Source organism: Mya arenaria, chromosome 12 (assembly GCF_026914265.1).
Source record: "Mya arenaria isolate MELC-2E11 chromosome 12, ASM2691426v1".
NCBI classification, from domain to species: domain Eukaryota; kingdom Metazoa; phylum Mollusca; class Bivalvia; order Myida; family Myidae; genus Mya; species Mya arenaria.
This window is the reverse complement of record NC_069133.1, coordinates 40,296,097-40,318,709: the sequence shown is the minus strand read 5'-3', so window position 1 is coordinate 40,318,709 and position 22,613 is coordinate 40,296,097. Positions and strand designations below refer to the sequence as shown.

The 22,613-nt window shown below is 34.2% G+C and overlaps 2 protein-coding genes across 2 annotated transcripts; both read right to left on the bottom strand.

Moving 5' to 3' along the window:
• Nucleotides 1–1,970: 1,970 nt before the first annotated feature.
• On the bottom strand, nt 1,971–16,336 carry LOC128210692 (protein mono-ADP-ribosyltransferase PARP14-like). The gene is made up of 15 exons (XM_052915045.1): nt 15,988–16,336; nt 15,002–15,421; nt 14,607–14,862; nt 13,937–14,130; nt 12,634–12,807; nt 12,427–12,492; nt 10,707–10,886; nt 10,227–10,394; nt 8,137–8,348; nt 7,757–7,875; nt 7,292–7,474; nt 6,632–6,735; nt 5,184–5,326; nt 2,570–2,747; nt 1,971–2,260 (listed from the first exon to the last, which is right to left on the bottom strand). Exons 1-15 carry the CDS (start codon nt 16,334–16,336, stop codon nt 1,971–1,973), a joined length of 3,036 nt encoding a protein of 1,011 aa, XP_052771005.1.
• A 129-nt stretch (nt 16,337–16,465) lies between these two features.
• Nucleotides 16,466–19,661, bottom strand: LOC128210691 (protein mono-ADP-ribosyltransferase PARP10-like). The gene is made up of 5 exons (XM_052915044.1): nt 19,469–19,661; nt 18,465–18,713; nt 17,276–17,521; nt 16,827–17,063; nt 16,466–16,710 (listed from the first exon to the last, which is right to left on the bottom strand). The coding sequence occupies exons 1-5, from the start codon at nt 19,659–19,661 to the stop codon at nt 16,466–16,468; spliced, it is 1,170 nt and encodes a 389-aa protein (XP_052771004.1).
• Nucleotides 19,662–22,613: the final 2,952 nt, after the last annotated feature.

The following is a 22,613-nucleotide window of genomic DNA, read 5'->3' as shown; positions in this document are numbered from 1 at the left end:
TTCTAATGGACAACTCCTAATGTATTTTATAAAAATAATTATGACACATTCACATACTATGAAATCACCCACACTTTTTACTACCATTCATGAATATTACAATTATTGAAATATTGCATGCTCAAAATATTGTTTTCAAGATAAAGATAAAATTTTTTTTAACATATTTGAATAAAATATTTTTTGGAAAAACAGATTTTATTTCACTTATGATAATAAACATTTCTGCGGATGTAATTGACCTTTTGTCTGCACGTCTGTAAAACATACCCAGGCGTATGATCTTAAATTTGATAGACAGTGTATGGTGAAAACAACATCTCGGCAAATGCATACATGATATGGGACTTCATTAATCAAATAGAGACGTATTAACAGAGTCTTGTATAGATGCAATACATAACGAGGGAAGTCCCAATAGGTAAATTGATTTATAAATGATTACCTGTTACCATTCTTTATTAGGCGTAAATAATTAACAAACAATCGTTAAACAAAAAATTCAAATATAAGTAATAATACTATTAACATACATGCACGTTTTAACAAAATTAAAAATTTCAACGTCTGCTTAAATGAGTTAATTGTAGTCAAGCTATACAATAACGGTATTCCACAATAGCATGACTTGAATTACAGTATACTAAAGCAAAAAATGTAAATAGAAAATGTAAAGAACTCTTCATAAACGTTACATATACAATATTCATAATAATTTGTAGAGCGATGCATTTGTTACACCCACTGTATAAAGGTAATAAACGTAAAAATATAACAAAAGGTTTGAATATCGCTTTCAAAAATGTGTGTTCAACAGAACAGTTTACATGAATGTAGTAATAAACTCGTAAACATTTGGGCGTCTATTTAAGCACACCATGGTTTAATTATAGAATAATACATGGTTGACCATGGCTTGTGGTTGATAATTGCCCCAGTGGAAGAGAAAACTATTTTCACTGGGTCAATTATTAACCAAAAGCCATGGTTAACCATGTTTTATCCTGTATCATACATATGTTTTGTCATTTGTCAATGATTTCAAAAGGATTTGAAAACATGTGGAATAATGAAGGATAAGTCATATAAAAAGCATATAGTTAGAAAGTCTTAAAAATGAGAAATAACAAAATGGTTTTGAATAGCATTATCTGCGAAAAATAACGAGTGGCTGGAAATCAAAATAGCAAACCTTTTCGTGCGTGTTTTCAGAATAAGCCTGCAGTTTTTGCCATTCTTAAAATATTCCTGTTTTACATCGGCTGATTGTGATGTTAATTTCAATAGGTGAGCACAGCTAGGGTCGATCAAGCCAAGGAGAATCTCGGCTTGGATGACCCTAGCCATTTCGCTGGAAAAATTAACTTCCTCAGCGAATAAAGTAAAACAAAACATTTCTTTGTCTTACTGCTTTATGACCTTTACCGAATGAAAACATCCGGTATGGTTTCTGGTAGTACTCGTTACTGAAACACGGAAGGTGTCATTATTGGTAAAAATTATTTCACTATTCTTACACCGATAGTTCCATTTTAATCGCTTTAAAGCTTTTAGTGTTTAAATGTTGGCCTACCAAGTATATGGCGGCCATTTCTATTTTCGTTAAAATGACGTCTGTGCACACGTACTCGTCTTCGTCAGGCAATTATGCTATAATTGCTCTGGCGTGTCGTGATAATCTCACGGGCGGAGATGATACTCATATTTGCGGGAACGAATTTCTATAGTACATGTTACTATTTATAGTAACATTTGTATTATTTAACATTAAAATTGAAACAGTTAAGCTAAACAGAGATTGACGAAAATCCAAATACAATGGGTTAAACAGAAAACACAACAATAACAACAAGTACCGAGAATAGTCCAAGGAGATGGACACTACGACTATTTCCAAGAACTCTGTCCGATTGTCGTCAATAGACTGAAACGTATTCAAGTGATCAAGATAAATGTCTTTCCAAATACATCTACAGTGATTTAAATGTCACAATGTAGAGAGGGTAGGCCTGGGTGTCGTTGAAGATTATATGCAATCCCGGATTCCTAACGTTGTTAACCACCGAGTCGTACAGGGCATTCTTTCCTCCGTTAGGATTCGGCGGCGGGAAACGCATCCCTTGCTTTCCCAAGATAAACACACCGGTAAGGACAGCGCAGTAGTATACTCGTTTTAATCCTTCTTTTCCTGGTATTGAATATGTATTAGAGCAAGGGTCGCTTGCATGTACTGCAAAGTAAACACCATCTCCGTAGGCCACTCTAAAATTAGCAAAAACGTGATGCTCATTTATACCATGGCCTACAGTATCATTTGTTTCCAAGTTAAGAACTGATTGTTAGTGCAATTAAAACAATAGAATAACAATATTTCATGAATATAGTTTATCTAAAGTATAACTAAAGACAAAGAAATATTAAAAACCCAACAAGAATCATTTACTTGAATAGTACAACCAAATGCTGCTTAGTACGCGTTATACAAATAGTAATGTTGTTTGAAAGATTGTTAAGTTCATGGTCAATCCAAGACATTCTTTAACCTCTAGAGATAGTTTTATAATATTACCGTTCCTTCCACAGTAGCTTCTGTTAAAGCCATGAGCGTTGACACTGTCCACGGTGTCTTCAGATGTACCGTGCCACAGGAATTGCTCGCTTTTCGTTCCTGCAGGATTTTGGCCCTCGAGTTGTTTCTTTTTCGCCTCATACTGTAGCCATAGTGATTTGTTTTGAACTTTCTCGATCTGAAAAGGCTTGTTATATAAAGCAAACAAACCTTTGTTTACTTAAGATGGTGTTTAAAACTCAGATAATTTGATTAATTATTTTAAGTAAAGATAACAGGTTTAAGAACTGCCGTTTAAAATAAACCTTTTTATTGTAGATATACTAAAGGCCACACCAAACTAATGTTTCGTTCTACTGATTTTATATAAACAAATTAGAACTAGCGAGCGAAAAACAAATTAAAATACATTTTTGTCAGTTTCCATTGAACCGAAGCGAGCGAAGGGCAAACAATATTGTTTTCCTTATCATCAATATGAATAAGAAAGATTGTTCAATATGATTGCCCTTAAACCAATTCAAATGCAATCTTGAACTGAACCTCTAATGGACATTGGGAACATGTCGGAACACATACTATTTATCATCCGTGTCTAGTACAAACATTATATGGATAAATTAAATTTCTAATATAATTAAAACCTTTTTAATATGGCGATCATTATAATAAAGTAATCCTGCTTTTAGTATAATATGTTTGAAAAGACTTATATAAATCTACCTGAATCACTTTAAAATCATTTGCAACTGTATTTTGACATACTTAGGATTGATTTTGGATTTGTAAAAAATGATTTTTGACACAGGCATCATCAAACATCAGACTCCATATACATTTAAATTTCTAGACTTAATTTTGTTTTTATTATCACAGATTATGCAATGGTATATGCTTATCAAAACAAAAAAAACAAGGGTATTTTCAGAGTACTTTTATGGTCATTTAGACGTTTTCAATCATACAATATAATTAGTTTACCGACTTGGGGGTTTACCGAAAGTACCGGTTACCGTTTTTAAGGGAAGCCGCCAGTTTGATTAAATTGATTATTTTTCAGCCTTTTAAAAAATTGATAAACCTTTAACTACTTACTAAATGGTGCACTTATGGAAAATATTTATTACTGATAAGAAGATTGTAAGCCCTGTATTTAATAGCCACAAGGTTAAACGCAAAATTATCAAATAATTTAACTCGGTATCCTTCATAAGAACTACTGTTTTTGACATTTATTCACCCTTTCGGCATATTAAAACAATTGAATTATTTGTTGTCAATCTTATTTGGATGTAAGAGTGCATCATTAAAGAACGTTTCAAAACATGTATGATATAAACACAAATGTAGGTCTCTTGTTTAAGAAATCATACAATATTCAGCAAGACTTGCCACGTCTTTATAGGTACATTTGAAGGAATAGTGCACGAAAGAATGTAACAAGGTATGTTTTAGTAATTGGATAAAATGCATTTTCGACAAAGAAAAAAACATGATAAAAAGTTGGATATCTTGAAAATCGTTTACGTTTGCAAATACGATTTGTGCTTTTAAGCTCTTCAAACCAAATGCATGTATGTGAGTATTTATTTATCTATTTCAGGATAATTGAAAAATGGTGAAAGCAGAAAAATGACCAGCTCTGACTAAAACTGCCATTTAAATGCGCTAATGAACATCTCTTTAATAATATCTAAATACACTTAAGTCACATCGACGTCCAAATAGTATTGTAATTCACTCATATATGTTTCAACCTGAACTTACATTATAATAATAAAGCATTGATTCGCACGCAAACAAACATTTTATTCTGATATATAATATTCATCTGTATAACCTAATGTGTTTTTCTAAAACGAAGGAGATTCCATTCGATACACCATTAACAATTACATGGAGCGCAAGTTTAAGGGTCACAGCAAGTCAACCGATAATTGTAGTTGCATAGTGCGGGCTGTATATGCCTTTTTGGTGGCGGTACAGGTCCCCCCTTCCAAAATGTGCTCCAATTTTCGAAAAACGTATCACCAGCACAATTAATGATGTGTTATGTAAGTTATCATGATATCTGAATGTCTTTGCCAATGAAGTCCTTATGATCATTTGGAACTCCTCGGCCACTTTCTATCAAAAACAACCTTGGATGTTTGCCGGTACTTCGTAAAATTAATTAAAGTTAATTTAAGTTTGAAAAAATAGAATTAATTAAGTGAAGTATTTTAAGATATATTTGTATTTTTCAGTTGAGATTGCCAGTAAAGTGTATTATTGTAATCAAAATTAACATTTTATAGAGTTAAGTTATTCTGGTAAACTGCTAAATTGAAATTACTACGCGATCTACTTGCAGCTTAGTTGAAGTGTTTAGATTTCTGATATTGTAAACCGTCAATATATATCCAAGCTTCCTTTTTTTTAGAAAAAGGCCGGCCGGTGAGTTCCGAATGAATTTTGATATAATAAGAGACCATAATGTTTTGTAGTTTTACAGACTCATAAAGTATGTATTATGCGGCGTCATCCTCAACTGTTATAAGCAAAGCAATTTATTATTACCATTTATAAGGCAAACTGGCAAGGAAAATTATTGCCATGAATACTGATAGTTTACCGCATAAATAGTGAAGCCTGCCCCACTTGTAGCACTGAATTTCCCTGCAATATCCGTGTACTCCTGGGATGCAGGGGCCATCTTATAGTACAGTAAATTCCCCTTCATGGGTTTCCAAATGAATGGAACCTCTCCGCGAAATTCTGCAAGCAAAACAGAGTTCCAAGTGCAAAATTTTAAATCTATTGTCATGATTGACATTAACACGCAATGTATCATTTTGCGCAGATTGAATATAAAGCATTTGATGGACTCACGCTTTGTTTAATACAAAAAGTATATTATGATCGGACGCTTTTATGTCGTGATGTATCACGTCGATTTCCTTGAGACCACTACGGGCGGATGACTATTTAAACACCAAACGAAGTTCGAACTAAGTTAAAGCACCTAGATTTGACACAACATTTCTGAAAAATTCCAATCCGGAAATAACGCCAAAATTAGTTTGCGATTCCTTGAAAACTAACAAAGTTAAGCATTTTCCTTAATTTGGAAACGGATTTTTTAAGTAATACAGTATGTTCTTGACAATTGTCCTTTCCGATTTCTTTTTCTCATCTTCTACTGGAATACACTTGAACCGGGAGATTTAGTCTCCGGAAGTAGAAAAGTTGTATTTCAGACGTCATGCTTCAATTTTAGCTTATTTTAGTGTAGCATATGTTTTTATATCCTTCTTGTGTATATAAAAACATTATTTCATTTTCATGAAACTCAGTGGTCTCAGTTTGAGTCAATACTAGAATTTCTTGAAACCGTGGCCATGTATCGGCCAAAATGCCCATTGTCAATAAACAGGCAGCAATTGTATTATAATTCCGATAAGTTATTTATCTCTCCCTGAAATACTCTTAACCCCAGAAGGAGAAGTGAAATACATTTAGTTCCCAGAATAGGAAAACACATATATTCGAAATGTCTTGCTTGATGGGTGACAGCCCAAGTTTTTTTCCCCATAATTATTGAAATCCCAATAAAACTAACAGAAAAAGAAGCATAGGCTACATCCAAAAGTACCAAAATTTAAGCACGGCATTTATGATATAACTTTTCTAGTTCCGGGGACTTAAAATCTCCCGGTTGAAGAGTATTCAGGAGCAGTTGAATGAGTTATTGGAAAGGTCCTATTTCTACAATTATTTAAAAAATAAGTGTGGATTCGTTTTAATAATCCGCTAAAGGCAGCACTCAACAAATTTAGAAAACGACAGAATATTGTTAAGAACGGCATGAAGAATGAGATGAATAGATATTTAATAAAGATAGACATTGTTTCTGACTATGTTGGGTGGAGAGTATAACTGTAACCATTTCTTTAATCAAAAGTGCAACGTGTTTATGAAAGCAAATAATAAAGGGTATAAGCATGAAAATGGTAGCGTTTATGTACTCTCATATATACAAACAGAGCCTATAAGAATGCAAATAACAACGTTAAATACTACCTTTGATCAAATCTTTTCGAATAATGACATCCTTTTCATCAGGTTTTGACTGGCAATACTCACTATAGTCTTTAAAGTCTACGACGATTGTGTCACCCCGATCGCTGTAAAAAGACATGCGCTATGTTAATATTGACAGGTTAAACAATTCTGGCATTTTGTAAAGATAAGTACTAATGATACATATGCTATTTTCGTAATTATGTGGCACATTAAAGGTTTTATTTCAACTTTTAGGATCAAATTGATTAGGAAAAGGTAATATGAATTTGTCACTGAGTATTACTAACAATACAAAAGTCCCCAATCCTCTTTGTTGCCAAAGTCACACTAGTTTTAACAGATGTGCAAACTTTCTATATTGGTCATCTACCACCTGTACACGAAGTTTCATATACATTGATGTATATTTCTCGAGTAAAAGCAGGATATTCACACTATTTCTGCAATAATAGCAACCTCATTTTATCCCACACAGAAGATGACGTGCAATGTTTGTACTGACCCTTTATCCGTATACCAAGTTTATCCGAGCAGACGGATATGGACAGACCGATGAAGGATTACGTTGAGGCCCCTGCAATGAAGCCGGTCGGAACGACTGGAACCAACTAACGTTCGGTCAGTACAATGGCTGAAATCCAGCTTAGAAATGCTTACATGTAAGTGAACTTGTCGTTCAGTGCATTGAAAGCCTGCTCTATTTGAAAATTCAACATAGACTCGTAGGGTTTAAGATCATCATCCATTTCGGTCTGCTCTATCCAATACCACTGGACGGCATCCTTGAGTATCATCGCGGCATTCTGATCTTGCTCTATCTTTATAGCATCTCGTAAACAACTGTATATATACAAAATCATAGCAAGCCACTTTCTCTAGATTGTGTATAACAGTATATTGAAATGTAAAAAATAAAGTGTTTGCAAAAAATCAAAAGCATTGTAATCTGACATATCTGATGAATCAAACGGTATAGATACGTATAGCCATTATTGTATAAAGAAATGGAATTGAAGTATTTGTTAAATATTTGTGCAGCTTTCCTATTAATACTTTGAATATATATTTATTTATTAATCTATGGCCAGACAAATTTCTTAGATAAATTTCAAATCCATATACGTGTATATATCATCTGTAGCTTTGATCACATTCTGCATAACACCAAAAATCTGAATGGTTCCATCAAACAATTTGCACTCGACATGGTATTCTTCCACTTTCCGCTTGAGTTCCTTTAGCTGCAACCGAAATATGTATTTTTTTCAATATACACTATCCCAGTGTGATACTGTTAAGTTGCACATGTCCAAATTACAAATATATATGAAGACAATGTAATAAAAATCATACAATACATTCATATCAATTTACACTTATCAATAACTGGATTTCCCCGTTTATAAGAACAAAAGTTCCAAGTAAACTATGTTACAAATTTAAAAATATTGTAGATTATTACAGCTTACAGATAATCACGGAACAAACACATAAAGAAATACCTGTCTGTCATCCATCCTTAAAATGATGGAGTCCATAAACTCTTTCCTGGACACTTCATGTTCTATGTAACTCTTGAGCTTATTAATTGCTCCTGATATAGCTTTCTGATCAAGAGCCCACATTGTGAATTGCACAACGTCCGAACCTGTATTGCACTTACCAGCCGTTCGAAGGGAAGGCTGTTTAGATGGAGGCGATTCTTTGCCAATTACTGTACAAGAAACAATCAATATAATATCATGTGTTCGTGTGATGGTGGTTCCCGATAAAGATAAAATACAGGTTGGAGCTCTTGTCCCAACAGAAACACACATAGACTGGTGCGTGGTCAATTCAAGTTTTACAGTTGGTTTATCTGAAGCTGAAGTATACTGGTTCAGAAAAAGCGCTTAGCGACCAAGGGATAAAATATTGTTTTCTTCTATTTTTCCACATTAATATTTTAATGCGACAGTGTCAGAAATAAGCAATCATTGCACAAATGAACAAGCATTTCACAAATACAAACTATATTTAATGTAGAAATACAAATGAATGAAACTTGAGCATGTTGCATTTAATTTTACATTCAAAAACAATTTCACAAGATTTAAATTAACAAATATGGACTTATTATAGTGTGTATGCGTAAAATAAACGGAATTCTGTGTTCAGTGTTTTGTAATGTATATCTATTTACTCTCGTTTTCAGACTCTGGATCTTACGTTATTTTTTCGGGAGAGGGGGGCAGAGAGGGCAGCCAAAGGGTGTTTTGTTGTTGAGATAGCCAGTTAGTTTCATATCTATTGAAGTTAAATGTCACGTTTCCGTTATATTTTGGATTTTCGAAAACCCCAGAGGAAATGGCGAGGATGTTACCGAAAATGCTTTTGAGAATGAAGGAGCGCAGACTTTGGAAATTTTCTCAACAAAATGTCGGGAATCTCCATGACCTGGTTGGTTTTCAATCTGCTTTAAATTTGTATGGCCGATGATCTGAACTATTTGATAAGGCGAGACTCCTTTGTTTAACTTTAAGCCAAGCATTTTCGGAGCATTATTGTTATAGAAAAACTGAAATTATGAAAAGATAAAGGTAAACATTTGAAGAAAATTAGTCAAATTCAAAATGCTTATGCATACATGTACACGGTTAGAGTTTGTAGCGGGTAAATTGTAACAGTATGTTCCATGAAATAGTTAATACATAAAATGGTAACTTCATTCCTTTTTAATAGTGATTGCAAATCGCAAAAATATTTGTTTTATTAAAAATATTGCATTATGTGATATTGAAATGATCAAGTTGTCATTCACCAATAATTTTCATTCTTTTACCGATATGCATGAACTAAAAATATATCACATCTTGTTAATTAAGTAGCTTGGATATTTTGTGCTTACCTTCAAAACCTTTACCTAGGAGTGACGCCAACGACGACGCTCGGTTGGTTAGTATAGCTCCCCTTAACCTCCGAATACTCCAGCTTAAGACTACGAATTGCAGCCTGACTATGCATTATGAACCATAACCTTACTAACACCGTCGAATTCAAACAATACGCTCGTAATGGGGTTCAACCATGGCTGACATAATTTTATTTCTTGGCTGTCACGGTCAAGTGTAAAGATTGTATATAACCGTTGTTTTTTAGTAAATAATATTAAGCATTGCGTTATTATACAAAGTCAGGGTTGGCATTGATTGTTCTGTTAGAATTTTATAAATAAGTCATCAATATCAATAAGCTTCATTCAAGACTTTTATGGCATATAAAAAATTACACATATAATGAATTACCAAATTATAATACACATTCAAAGTGGCGTTCATTAAGAGTTAACTTGCATGACTTTAACTAGAATATATATTTACATGCATCGGCAATACTTTGACACGCTAACAGGTTTTAAAAAGTAATTTTGTTAAGGTATACTAATCATCGACATTGACTATGACCTATTGACCTAACAATGAGAAGGTGAACATATCATCAATGTACACACATAGCGTTGAATCTACACCAAATTCCTATATTCCTGGGATGCATTGCAATCGGCACAATAAGGTACAAATAGAACAAATAAAGAGCAATGCACTCCAGTTACCCTGTAAGCCTTTTGCCTTGCGAACTGCACTGTGAAAACTTTCAATCATCTCTTTCTGAAAAATTACTAATCTGATGTCTACTAAGCTGCCACAGCCATCCGCTGCAAACTCCTTTGTCGCCTGAACCATTATTTGTGCAGTTGCGGAAGCGACTCTAGCACTCATGCCTACAAGGGTCATACATGTAATACACAATGACACAGGTCTGTTAACATTTTAACATAATTGACATTCTAATTGAATAATATTTCTTTCCTAATTTTGCACTTGAATATCTGGAAAGATTAATGTAGGAAAATGACATAGGAAGTTAATAAAAAATGCAGTTTTTCATAATAGTTCGATAAGGGATAGAGACGTGCGCACCATAATATCTTTTATTTTCTAGAGTAACAGTTTTCAAGTTTCTTTGCGAGAAATCGAGCATTAAACGATATGGATTAAAATAATTCAATTATGATATCTGGCAGTAACATTACCAGTTCCTAATGCAGGGAATGCAAGGCTACGGAAGCCCTTTTTCTTGGCACGTTCTAAGCACTTGACGATAATCTGCTTCCAGGCCTGCGGCGACTCTTTAGCCACAAAATGCATAATATGACGGCACTTCAAATGCGGAGCTTTCGTTATAACCACTTCGTAATTCTTCATGTCACCCTCTGGAAAAAAACCAGTTGAGCAAACACAATAATGACAATTATAAAATGAATTTAGTAAGTATATATCGAACGAATAAACTGAATTAAGTACGTGAGTGTAAAAAATATTCGTTAGGAATCGATCATGTCGCGAATTTAAACCTAGCTACATTGTTTGCAAATTTTAACCTTAAAATTGCGGAGTCGGATGTTTCTCTTATCTTGAGCGCCAATCAGAGTTAAGCCAATTTTAAAATCAATTGAAATGGAAGGAAATAAAACCTGATTATTATAGCCAAAATTTGATCCACCTCATGCCGTAATGACTAATCAATAAGGACTTCATGGCATTATGTCTAGCAAATATGGCTGGTGCATTTGTAAAACCACATGGCATGATGTCTAAAGAACATGGCTAGTGCATTTGCATTACCCCATGGCCTTATGTCTAACCAATAAGGTTGAAGGACTACATGGCATTATGTCTAACAAATATGGCTGGTGCGTCTGTAAGACCACATCCATGGCTATAAGTGTAACCAATATGGCTGGTGCACTTGCTTTACCATTTGGCATTATGTCTACCCAATATGGCTTGTGACCTTGCAAGACCACATGACAGTATGCCTTATAAATATAGCTGGTACATTTGCAAGACCCCATCGCATTATGTCTTTCCAAGATGGCTGGTGAATTTGAAAGACCACATGACATTTTGTCGGTGCCATAGGATTGAAACGTATCTATGCTTGCTAACAATATAGTGCGGGTATTGCAAATTCGACACTGCCTTTACGTGTCAAATACATACATCGAGTTATTTCAAATTGCATCAGAACATTAAACTCCCACCAGTATTTGGCTAACCTGTCGAAATGTCATCCAGATATGACAAACACATGTGGCAAGTTATTTCAAAATTTGACCATACAAGAGAAAATTACAGCCATGACACGACCAAATATACTATATGTCCTTAAATGAAGCACTCCATGGTAAACAAACACTAAGTGTCACCCTTTTAAGTAGGGGCATAGATATGGGTCTTGCACGCATCATGCTGTCTTGGTTTCCCAAACACAAAATCTGTCCATTCATGAAAGGTAACAGCCCATAAACAACCACCTATGCGCTATGTCTCTTTTGCAGCCTTCCATTGTATTCAAACACTAAGTTTGACATTGACCTTAGGGATAGGGACACGGGTCATGCACGCGACAGGTCGTCTTGGTATGTCAGACACATGCCGCAAGTTATTTGAAATATGTCCCTACATCAGAAAGTTTCAGCCCCCAAACGACCATCTCTCTTCTATGTCATGATATGCAGCATTTCACAGTATTCAAACACTAAGTGTGAACTTGACCTCAAAGGTAGGAACAAAGGGCCTGTATGCGACACATTGTCTGTATATGCCGAAGACATGTTGCAAATTATTGTAAAATATGTCCATACAATAGCCCGAACACGGAATATTTCGGACACACGGACGGACGAACATTGAGATTTTGTAATATGCCCAGCTACGGGAGTATAAAAAAGAAAGGGTAAAGGCATTTACTCTTTGAGTGTGCCTCCTGCAAAAGTGACTTCCCGCACTTCTTCATCAACGCCTGTGAAACTTTTCCTAAAATGTAAATATACGGTTTGGAAATTAATACAAAGTGAAATATGTGTACATTGCAATGCTGATATGTTAAGAGTGGTTATAAATTATTCTTGGTTTTGGAGTTGGTTTTGAAATACATGCCAATTTAAACATGTTAACCTCTTTTGAAATCCAATTCCTCATTTGAACTGTTAACAATGCACTCAGCATCCTCAGCAGTAATGTCGCCTGACTTGATTGTAAGTCTTATGTTCCCAAAAGAATAAGGGTCAATGGACATTGCTCCCGGAAGTTCCTCGTATAAATATTCGGCATCTTCATTAGAATCCTCTGCTTTAACAGTATTGCAGTATTAAACACAAACATCACAAGCGGTTTTAAAAAGCATTTCTTCGGGTTTCTTACTTCACCAATGGGACATAATTCAATACATTTTATCCAATTTCATAATTAGAATATCTGAATATGTTTCCGATTGGCAATTTTGTTAATGTACGACGATAACGATCACGTCGATACTATAGGTCGTTGCGTATGTTGTTTTTTTATTGAAAACCAATGATAAATATTCAACATTCGATATCGATCAATTAAAAAAGCTGCAATTATTTATGATTTAGTTCATCAGCACCATCTTGTTTCTCTTCAATATCATCATCAAATATCCAACATAATTTATTACTTTATCGAGTGTTTCACACAAATATTTATCTAACATGGTATTTCTTGTACATATGCTTTGAAAAATGTCTTTAACGATTTTCAATAACTTCCATTGAGAGGGGTTGTCGAATAAAAGTTAACAAACACAGTCTTGATAAACGTAAAACGGAATCTAAACAAACGATGCGATTTAAATATTCCCGTCTTAGGGGGCATAGCAATTAAAAGACATAACTCAAACAGTCGAACTTGACCTATATGTTATGGTTGTATATATGTACTTAAATATTATTTAATCCGTCAACCCTTTCACGAATTATTGTCAGCCCACCGTATTTTTTGTTAATTTATCAGACGAAAAATGGTCCATAACTTCGTTAAAAAAATGAAAGTTTGTAACCGGAGCTTAACTTGTATTTTGTTGTGTTAAAGATGTGAACAAAACTGATCAAAATCCATCGACAGTTTCATGTGTTATTTTCTGGTGTCGTATTTCCACGTTGAAAACGGTAAATTACTCTATAAAAATGTAGTTTGTACGTGGAGCTTGTGCTGTATTTTATGGCGTTAAACATGTTACCCATACAAAATCATTTAATTGACCCATTCATGTCCGGACATCAAAAATTTTGCAAAATTTTATTTGAAACGAGGCTATTTCTCCATAAACAATAACAAAAGTGGAGCTTAACCTGAATTTTAAGCAAAGCGTATTTGTTCAAGTTTAATTTTACTGATTGATTAAAAACGAAAACAATCTTTATGCTACTTTTTCAAATACTAAATAAATTGAAATTACCAGATTTCCGACGTTGTGGCTTTTTATTCACGTTTTGAGCACCCCATTCCTTCTGTAGAACTTCAGTAAAAGCATCAACAGTGTCTTTCTTCATATCACACAGGTAGATCTCAGTCAAAGAGCTATCTTGTTCCTCTCGGAAAAAGTTCTTGACGGCCGCTACAATAATGCCTGTCGCTTTCTTAACAGGAAATCTGGAAACGAAGCGCAATACAGATAACACTGGTTTAATGATATACATAACACAATTGAAACTATACAGAAAAGCCCTTTGGCCAAAACATTAACCAATAACCTGTTGAAATGCAGATAATGAGTCAAAGGAAAATGTTGCTTAAATCGGAAACTTAAGTAGTAACTCAAAAGGGACTGAAGAATATAGATCATATATATAATTTCTAAATATCAACCATCGCATTTGCAGCTTAATAGGTCAAACACGATTTTGTTTTATTCCTTGAAGGATGTAACAAATGCCAATATTGTAATATTAAAGAAGTTAACTTTTAGATGAATGAAAGAGCAGTACATGCACATACAAGCTGTAGGTGTACAATCAACCAAAATTTCAATTTAAATCAATTGTGCCATGATATGTTAAAGTTAAATTTCTAGTAGAGTAAACACTCCTCATTTATGATACAATATATATTACTAAGGCAATACTGACCCATAAACACCACAACTTATACCAGGCATGGCAAGTGATTTCAGATTTCTCATAGACGCCTGTTTCATTGTCATGAATACCACCTCTGTCAACTGTCCATCCTCTTGGTGGGTACCTTCCTTCCAAACCGGACCAACCACATGCATTATGTGCTTTGCTTTCAGGTTTCCTGCCGGGGATACAAGCACTTCTCCCTCACACAGAGGGCCATTGTTTTTGATATAATCTCTGCAAGGGTGTTCAAGCGCGAGTCCTCCTGTAATAGTATTGTTGCAGTACTGTATATAAATGACATCACTTTATTCTGGAATAAAATTATGCAAGTGACCTTTCACATACACAGAATATTACTATTTTTTCCTTAAAATGCAAAAACATATTTTAAGACAACATACCTTTCATTTTTAACACCTTTCCTAGTCCTTCAGATAAATCTATTTTGTCATCAGAAGGGTGAACAATAACCTCGACGTTTATTTCTGACATATCACCAACGGCAACAAATATTCTTCGTTTTTCAAGACCAGTACAGCTTGCAATTACACAAATGTTTTCATTTCCCATGTCATCATTATCATCACTATCGTCATTTATGGCTATAACACATGGAAACACCGATTCAACAGATCGCGTTATTTTACTTCCCTTCTCAGTTTGCATATAGTCTCCAAGACCTGGTTTTCTGACTTCGTGTTTCTCTTGGTTTACCTTTCTCAACAGTGCTTCAACTAGAATCTTTGCCTGCTCCATTCCATCTTTTGTACCAGATATTTTGAACGCATGTTCATCATCTTTTGAAAATATACGAACTTTCTCTGAGTGCAAAGCACTTGCAATTCTTTGAATATCACTCCAATGATGAAACGTTATCAACTTATACACATTTCTGGGGACCTTAATGGTTTCCTTTAAAATTGAATTATTCCTTAGGAATGACCGAATATCATGTTCGACTTCGTTTGCAATATCATCTGTGGTCCCGATAACAAGTTTGCCTAAAAAGGTCGTGCCAAGACAAATTTTGTCTCTATATTTTGCAATCAATTCTGCATGTTTTTCCTCCCAATTGTCAGTCAGTAATACAGACATATTAGCTTCGGACAATGGAATAGTTTTACTCAACACGGATTCTCGAACAATTTTTGCAGCTGTATCAAGTGAATGCTTATTTGAAGACACCACAATTACTTTGCTTCCAGTGTTTTCCCATACTGCAACTACGCGATTGTTTTTCATTTTTTCACGATATACTCCTTCACTGTTTTGTTGTTTATGTCGTACAGGCAAAACACTTGTTTCTTGAACTGAAATTCTTGTGAGCAAAATGCATCTGTTTGTTCATACATTTTTAGTAGCACTGCATTCACATCTTGATTTATACCTTCGATAAAAATTTCGTTCTTTCCTTCATTTATTCTAACTTTAATGTCAGGAAAAGTTTCTGCCATTTTTGTAGGAAATTTGTCCGCAAGAAGCATCCGTGTTTGAATTTGACGTAGTCCCGTTACAGTTTCTTTTGTCCATTGTTTCTCTTTCCTAAACTCATCTGAAGACAATTGAATGATGGCGTCAATGCATTCGATGAGTGGATCAGCAACATGCTTCATGCCAACAACGGTTATTTTACCGTCTTTTTTCGACAAATAGACGGCAGCCGCTTCAGGTTGCTCTAGAGAAACTTCAGATAGCTTTGGTGTGATTTTCCCCCAGAGCTCTTGCATCACAGGCATTTCTTGTTCACATAAATTATTCATAAAACCATTGAAATTGTGTTGCACGTTGTGTTTCCAGTTGGATGCCAGTTCAATACAATCTTTTACTTCATTCGTCAATGTACAGGTTATTTCTACAGACAGAGTTTATTTTGACAAGGCAAATGCTGCAAAGCACATGCTCATCTGCGCATCAAGCGCCGTTCTAGCAAACTGCGAACTTTTGATGAATCGGATTTTTAATGGACTCACATTGATCACAATAGGGTCACTAAATTTATGTATGCAATGAACAGAATCTTCTTCTGCTCTCGCTACACATGGAATGTATCTTTTCACTTCTATTACATTTCCACACAATGTTTGCCTTTTGTTCAAAACGTATCCCACAGCTGTAACAAGCATTGAACACATATTTCAAAGATATCAAATTAAAGATTATAAATACAATCAATTCAATAGTAAATTGTCTTATAAAATCAATGCACTAAATAAATATTGTAATTACTTTTGTAATCATTGAAGTACACCAAACAAAAGCCTTGGGTTTTGAACATCACGACTTTGCTTACTGGTCCACCATTGCTTCTATGTGTATTTTCAAAGTACAGCTCAACCATCTCTTTAGTGACATTGTCAGAAATGTTGGACACGAGGATGCAGTTTGAAATTGGAACGGAGGAGACATCAAGGTATGAGCCTTCCAGCGGTTTATCTCTACAAACCTTTTCCAATGTTTCAAAATCTAATAAAAAAAGGTTTTTATGAAACTCTTTATGAAAGTCCATCAGTGTCAATGCCCAATAACACAGTCTGAAGTTGTATTCTAGTTCAAAGAGTCATTAAGCCTTATTCTCGCGAAGGACACACAAAACTACACTGTGGACAATGTCAACAAAAAACTAAACATTCAATCATAATGTTGTTCAAAAGCCTTTGATATTATCTGCAAAATACCTATATCGTTCTCTATTGTTACTAAAGCTACATCATCACGGACAGCGTGGTAGATTAGACTTCCATTTACAAGTGCATAGTTAGCTCTGGCTTCTAAAAAAAGTCCAAGTACGCTCTCTGTTATATGTTTGTTCAGCCCTTTTATTAGGATCTTGTTCGTGTAGCAAGGCGTTTGAATGGACGGAGAGTTTAGAGAGACCGTAAGGTCAACTCCATCCACGACGTGATGTTCAGGTCTGCTACAGCCTTAGCAACTGCAAAAATATCATTACTGTCATATGGAAACAATCGAATGATTAGATCAGAATAACTTATAGCGTCTTGCGGCTTAAACAATCGCTGATTACCTAGGTCCGCCGAGATAGTTTACCCATAAACATCAGAACATAGTTTGTTTATGATTGGACAAAACGTGGAAAAGTAAGAGAGTGAAAAATGTCAATGAGTGTCAAGTGCGCCAAACATGGTTGAACTCTAAATACGTCTAGTTTTTCAAACGGACGAATACGTATTGTAACCTGTGTAAAAAGCACATGATTTTTTCCATTTTAAAAATTCATTTATTCAGAAACAAGCATGGCATAGAATAACCGTTTTCCTCCTTAAATGTAAAGTAAACTGTATCATCGTCCTCATCATCTGTGTACCTCCCTTCAATATCTCCACCTCCAGCCCTAGTACTGTTTTCGAAGTACCTTTTGACAGATTCACTTTTACGTATCGCCTTCTTCCCACGGACACATATTGTCTTATCCCGTTTTGTGTGTGTGTCACGTGTTAGCGTTGGACAGTTTGTAGATCGTGTTGGCCTATATAGTGTGACATGAAGCTGTTTTTTTCTTAGGTAATGATTCTGGCGTGAAGCAACCCTCTCTGCAACTTTACAGATAAACATCATCATTTTACTAATCAGACGTTGTTTAGCAGCTGCACAATATTTTAAGTAATGTTTACAGGTTCATGCATTTTTGGTAAACATGCTATACAGATGTTTTTGTTTGAAAGCATAATTAAACCCACTAATTAAAGAAAAATTCAACAGCAAACTAATTAAATGACTAAAACATAAACTGCGTTGTGTCTTGATCCGATCAGTTCAGATTAAGAAATTTAAATCCGTTTCTTAGGGGACAATTGCATTTCTTCGAATAAATGTACTGTACTTATATTAAAATTGGTATGGACTTACCTATTTGCTCTTTATACGTCACAAACGCAATGTTGTTTTCAGAGTCAAATGTATGTTTGCTTTCTACGATACCACTGCCTCCAGATTTGTTCTCGTTGTCAAAATAAAGCTCTAATATGTCTAAAGAGTTCTCATTAACAACGTCGGCCGGGCCTTTAATCATGATCGTGTCTAGGGGCTTGGTTACGTAGATTTGAGCCGACAATTCCTTGTTTTTCAGAAAAAGTGGACGGGTTTCCAATACCATCTGTGCGTCGTTTTAGAAAATAAATAATATCGATGGGAACATTGTTATGCTCATTGAAAAATAGTGAAGGTAAAAACATTTAGGAAAAAATCTGTATCACCATAAACTGTTAAGTAGTGGAAACAATCTACTTATATGAACCCAAAGGCAAGACAAATCATTCTTGCGGGAGGAAACGACCAAGGCTCTCATGACCTTTGATCCATCAGTTAGGACTTGATATGTGTAAAGAACATGTGTTATGTTATATTTAAATCCACCCGTTAGCTTACAATAAAGACCAACTATTGGGAGATTAATATCATAGTGTGACCGTAACCATGAGGGTACGACGTGCCGTAAGTGCTCTCTATGCATCGGTTTAAAGATGATAAAAGTTTCTTCTCAAGTTACTTGAAAAAGTTACAAGCGCTTATAGAATAGGCACACACTTGGGATAGATAAACGTCGAAGAAGGATAATGGCTTGACGTCAACTATACGATTTCCCTTCGGCGAGCGCAATAAACATCAAACACATTTTATATTTTTTACATGGTGTCGGTTAAAATAAATATTATATGCATTTTTAACTTATTCTTTATTGTTAAACATCGTATACATTTAAACTTTCAAACCATATTTATTGCTAGAGGCCAAAATTGTCATTCCATATGCAATATATAAATCTTTTAAGTAAACGTTGATGTCATCAGCAACACCGTACAAAATCGAATGCTTCAGATATTATTAGCAAAAACAGAAAGACTAAATTGAATTCTTACCCTCTGGTTTTACAAATCGGACGACAGCATTTCTATCTTTCTCATCGAAATCAACATCAACCACATCACAGGACTTAAATCTCTTTGATTCAAAGAACATCTGAACAATTTCCTTGTCAACATCTTCAGGAATATTTTCTACAAGAAGTTGTATTTGTGCTTTATCGATTCTAATATCAGCTATCATTTCGTCTGAACTCATTGTTTCATCTATCGGCAGCTTTCTAAGTAGCAATTGTCTTCCATGCATTTTCAATGGGCACCGATTGACAACAAAAGAAGCACCTGCAACAGTGTAACCCGTTAAAATGTCCAAAAAATAAGATAATTATAACCATAGCTACGTAAGTTGTATGTTCAGTTAAAAGAAAGATGAAGCTTAAATGCAACTCAAAGATCAAACAAAAACTACACGTGTAGTCGTATTTCAATTAACTTTTACTTTGCAATGGTATCAACGTTGATTACAATTAAAGATGCAATACAAGCATAACGTTATTAACTACAACTTACTTGATTCTGTATCATATGTTAAAATAGCTGAATGATCTCCTTCGTTGAACTCAATATCCAAAGGTTTTATGTCACCAAATTTGCGTCTATTTTCAAAAAACATTTCCACGTCTTCGTAATCAACATTTTCAGGTATTCTTGAGACAAGAATTTTAGGCTGTTCCATTGACTCATGTAAAACGACATGAACATTTTCCCCGAATATTTTCAAAGGACTTTTTTCAAGTAAGGTCTCAAGTGCTGTCAGATAAAATGATCTAAAATTGTTTTGGAGTTAACTTTTAGATTAAAGTTAATCTGATCAATTAGTGTATTTTATTATTTCAGTTCTATTTAAAACAGTTCATAAATAAAATCAAAGAATAAATGAATTCTATTCATACCATATAACATGTGAGTGTTTCAAAATGTCCAGACATATTAGATAAGATATCTTAGTCGTTACGCTGCTGAAGAATGCTCATGGACACATGCTAATGTAAGGGCAGAGTCTATGCTATAAATATTCTTATATAATACATATTTTTTATTAAATCAGAGTTTACACCCAAAACGGGATAATCTTTGTAAATTCACGATCATTAACCGTATGATCTTTATCAATACGGGACCCAGACATTCAATCAAAGTATATAATTTTTATGATTCAGACGTTTATTATTATTTTCCGTATATGGAATGACATTTCGACTTGTATACTAAACAGTTACAACGTATAAAGGACAAAAATACGTTTCTCATTAGATAAAAACAATTGTTAAAAAGTAACTACTATGTTTTCGATAAAAGTTAAACAAATCCGCTTAGTAGTTCAAAGAGTACAGCGAAAATGTAAACAAGAAGGAAATCAATTCATTTAGATCCAGAATGTTCAACATTTTTTTTAATTACAGACAATTCAACTTTAAAACCTACAAGGATGGTAGCAAATGGTCTGATATGGTAAAACCATGCTTTGTATCACTCCATTGTGCTAATGAAAGGAGAGTAAAAATACTAAATAATCCATTCCGAATTCGAATTCGATAACCCTATACGATTCATTGTTAGGACTTGTCATTATTAACATTTGTACATAGTTTCCAAATAAATTAAGGGTACAATTGAAGGTTTATTACAGAGCTTTGGGAATTAAGCCACACCCATATTTAAAATCGAGGTTTTAAGAACAAAACCGAATATTGTGACATATATTCTCTCGAAATGACTGGTAATAGTATGACTCATCTAAATTTAGATATTAGATTATCGATTGTCAACATGGCATTACAAGTCACAAAATTACATTAAATCATGCAAAATAGCACTCTAGTTTTCAATCCTAGTCCCAATTGACTTTTATATTTTTACCAAACGTGGTAATATAATATAGAGTTTCCTAGTTTTAGGTAAACCCAGATATACTGTCCTAGATTTAGGTACACCCAGGTTTACACTCAGGTTTAAAACATCATCTAAATTTCCTGTTCTTTAGCAAAGTGAATGCTTTTCACGCACAATATTATAAGTGTTTCACAACCCTAAACATCAAATAAAGGATAAAAAATCCACTTGTGTACAACATATTAAACACTACTAGAAATCACGTTTCGATAAGAAACCTGAAATCGGTTGTACAAAGCCACTGAGTAGTCAGAACCGTATTGCCGTATTTTGCCCTATTGCGTTCTAAACCAGACGTTCAATCATTCTATATTCGTGTGATACAGACTACGTTGAAAGTAATTGTAAATGGTCAAAACTTAATCATACTTTACGTCGTCGATACAATCTGTTACCAATTGAAGCATCAACAAAAATCATGTCAATGTCAATAAAACATTTCAAATTCTAACCTTCATTTCTAAAAAAACAAATTTGCTTAACCGCTTTTATGTATCGTACATAAAATAATGATTTTTCAAATTACAACTTAAAAGACAATACATAATAATATATTTCCAAGCCTCATGAATGACATTTTGAAAATATTAAGTTAACTCTTTGTGACTCGCTCGCCTAACTCGGCACGCTCTTTTCAATCAGTAAGATTTCACATTACATGTTGATCGGCTTATAAAACATTCACTTTATGTTTTCAGGGTATGATCCACAGCCAAATTCTGTATAATAAATGGGAGATATTCATTGAATGCTTTCTATAGAAATCTGAACTGTTTGAATATCGGTGCAGGGATAACTCACACTAACAAGTCTCACTTATGAGCTTTTTGAAGAATATAGAAGGTGTTCTTATAAAAGGTCAAGTCAGTTATTATATAAATTCAATTTACTAGACAGGAAATATATATACTACTGCACTAAACTCTAAACAATAGTCATTTATCCAGAGTCAAGTCAATACTGTTGAGCATTGATACACATGACGTCATCTCAGAAAATGAGTCATGCAGAGGGAAAAGTGGCATCTTCATTTTTGCAATATATTGTGTCTCATTAGCAGGCAATTGCGCCTATTTTGATGTATTTTGTAAATCATTTCTTATTCAAATGTTACACTTCATAAAAGTATTTCCTTATTACCAGACTGCTTGTTAAAATCTATGATGATTTTAATATGAATGCATCCAAAAGGACTCATTTTCACAGACGATTGATTTGCAGTAAGTAGGCCAAAGGACTAGGT

Coding starts and splice junctions, on each gene's coding strand:
- LOC128210692 (XM_052915045.1), bottom strand. CDS start 16,336: ATGCCTGTGATGCAAGAGCTCTGGGGGAAAATCACACCAAAGCTATCT. Junction 14,131..14,606: donor ATAAGTTGTGGTGTTTATGG/GTCAGTATTGCC, acceptor CTTCGTTTCCAG/ATTTCCTGTTAAGAAAGCGA. Junction 12,493..12,633: donor GGAATTGGATTTCAAAAGAG/GTTAACATGTTT, acceptor TTTACATTTTAG/GAAAAGTTTCACAGGCGTTG.
- LOC128210691 (XM_052915044.1), bottom strand. CDS start 19,661: ATGATAGCTGATATTAGAATCGATAAAGCACAAATACAACTTCTTGTA. Junction 18,714..19,468: donor TGTAAAACCAGAGGGTAAGA/ATTCAATTTAGT, acceptor AAAACGACGCAC/AGATGGTATTGGAAACCCGT. Junction 17,064..17,275: donor AACAATAGAGAACGATATAG/GTATTTTGCAGA, acceptor TTTTTTTATTAG/ATTTTGAAACATTGGAAAAG.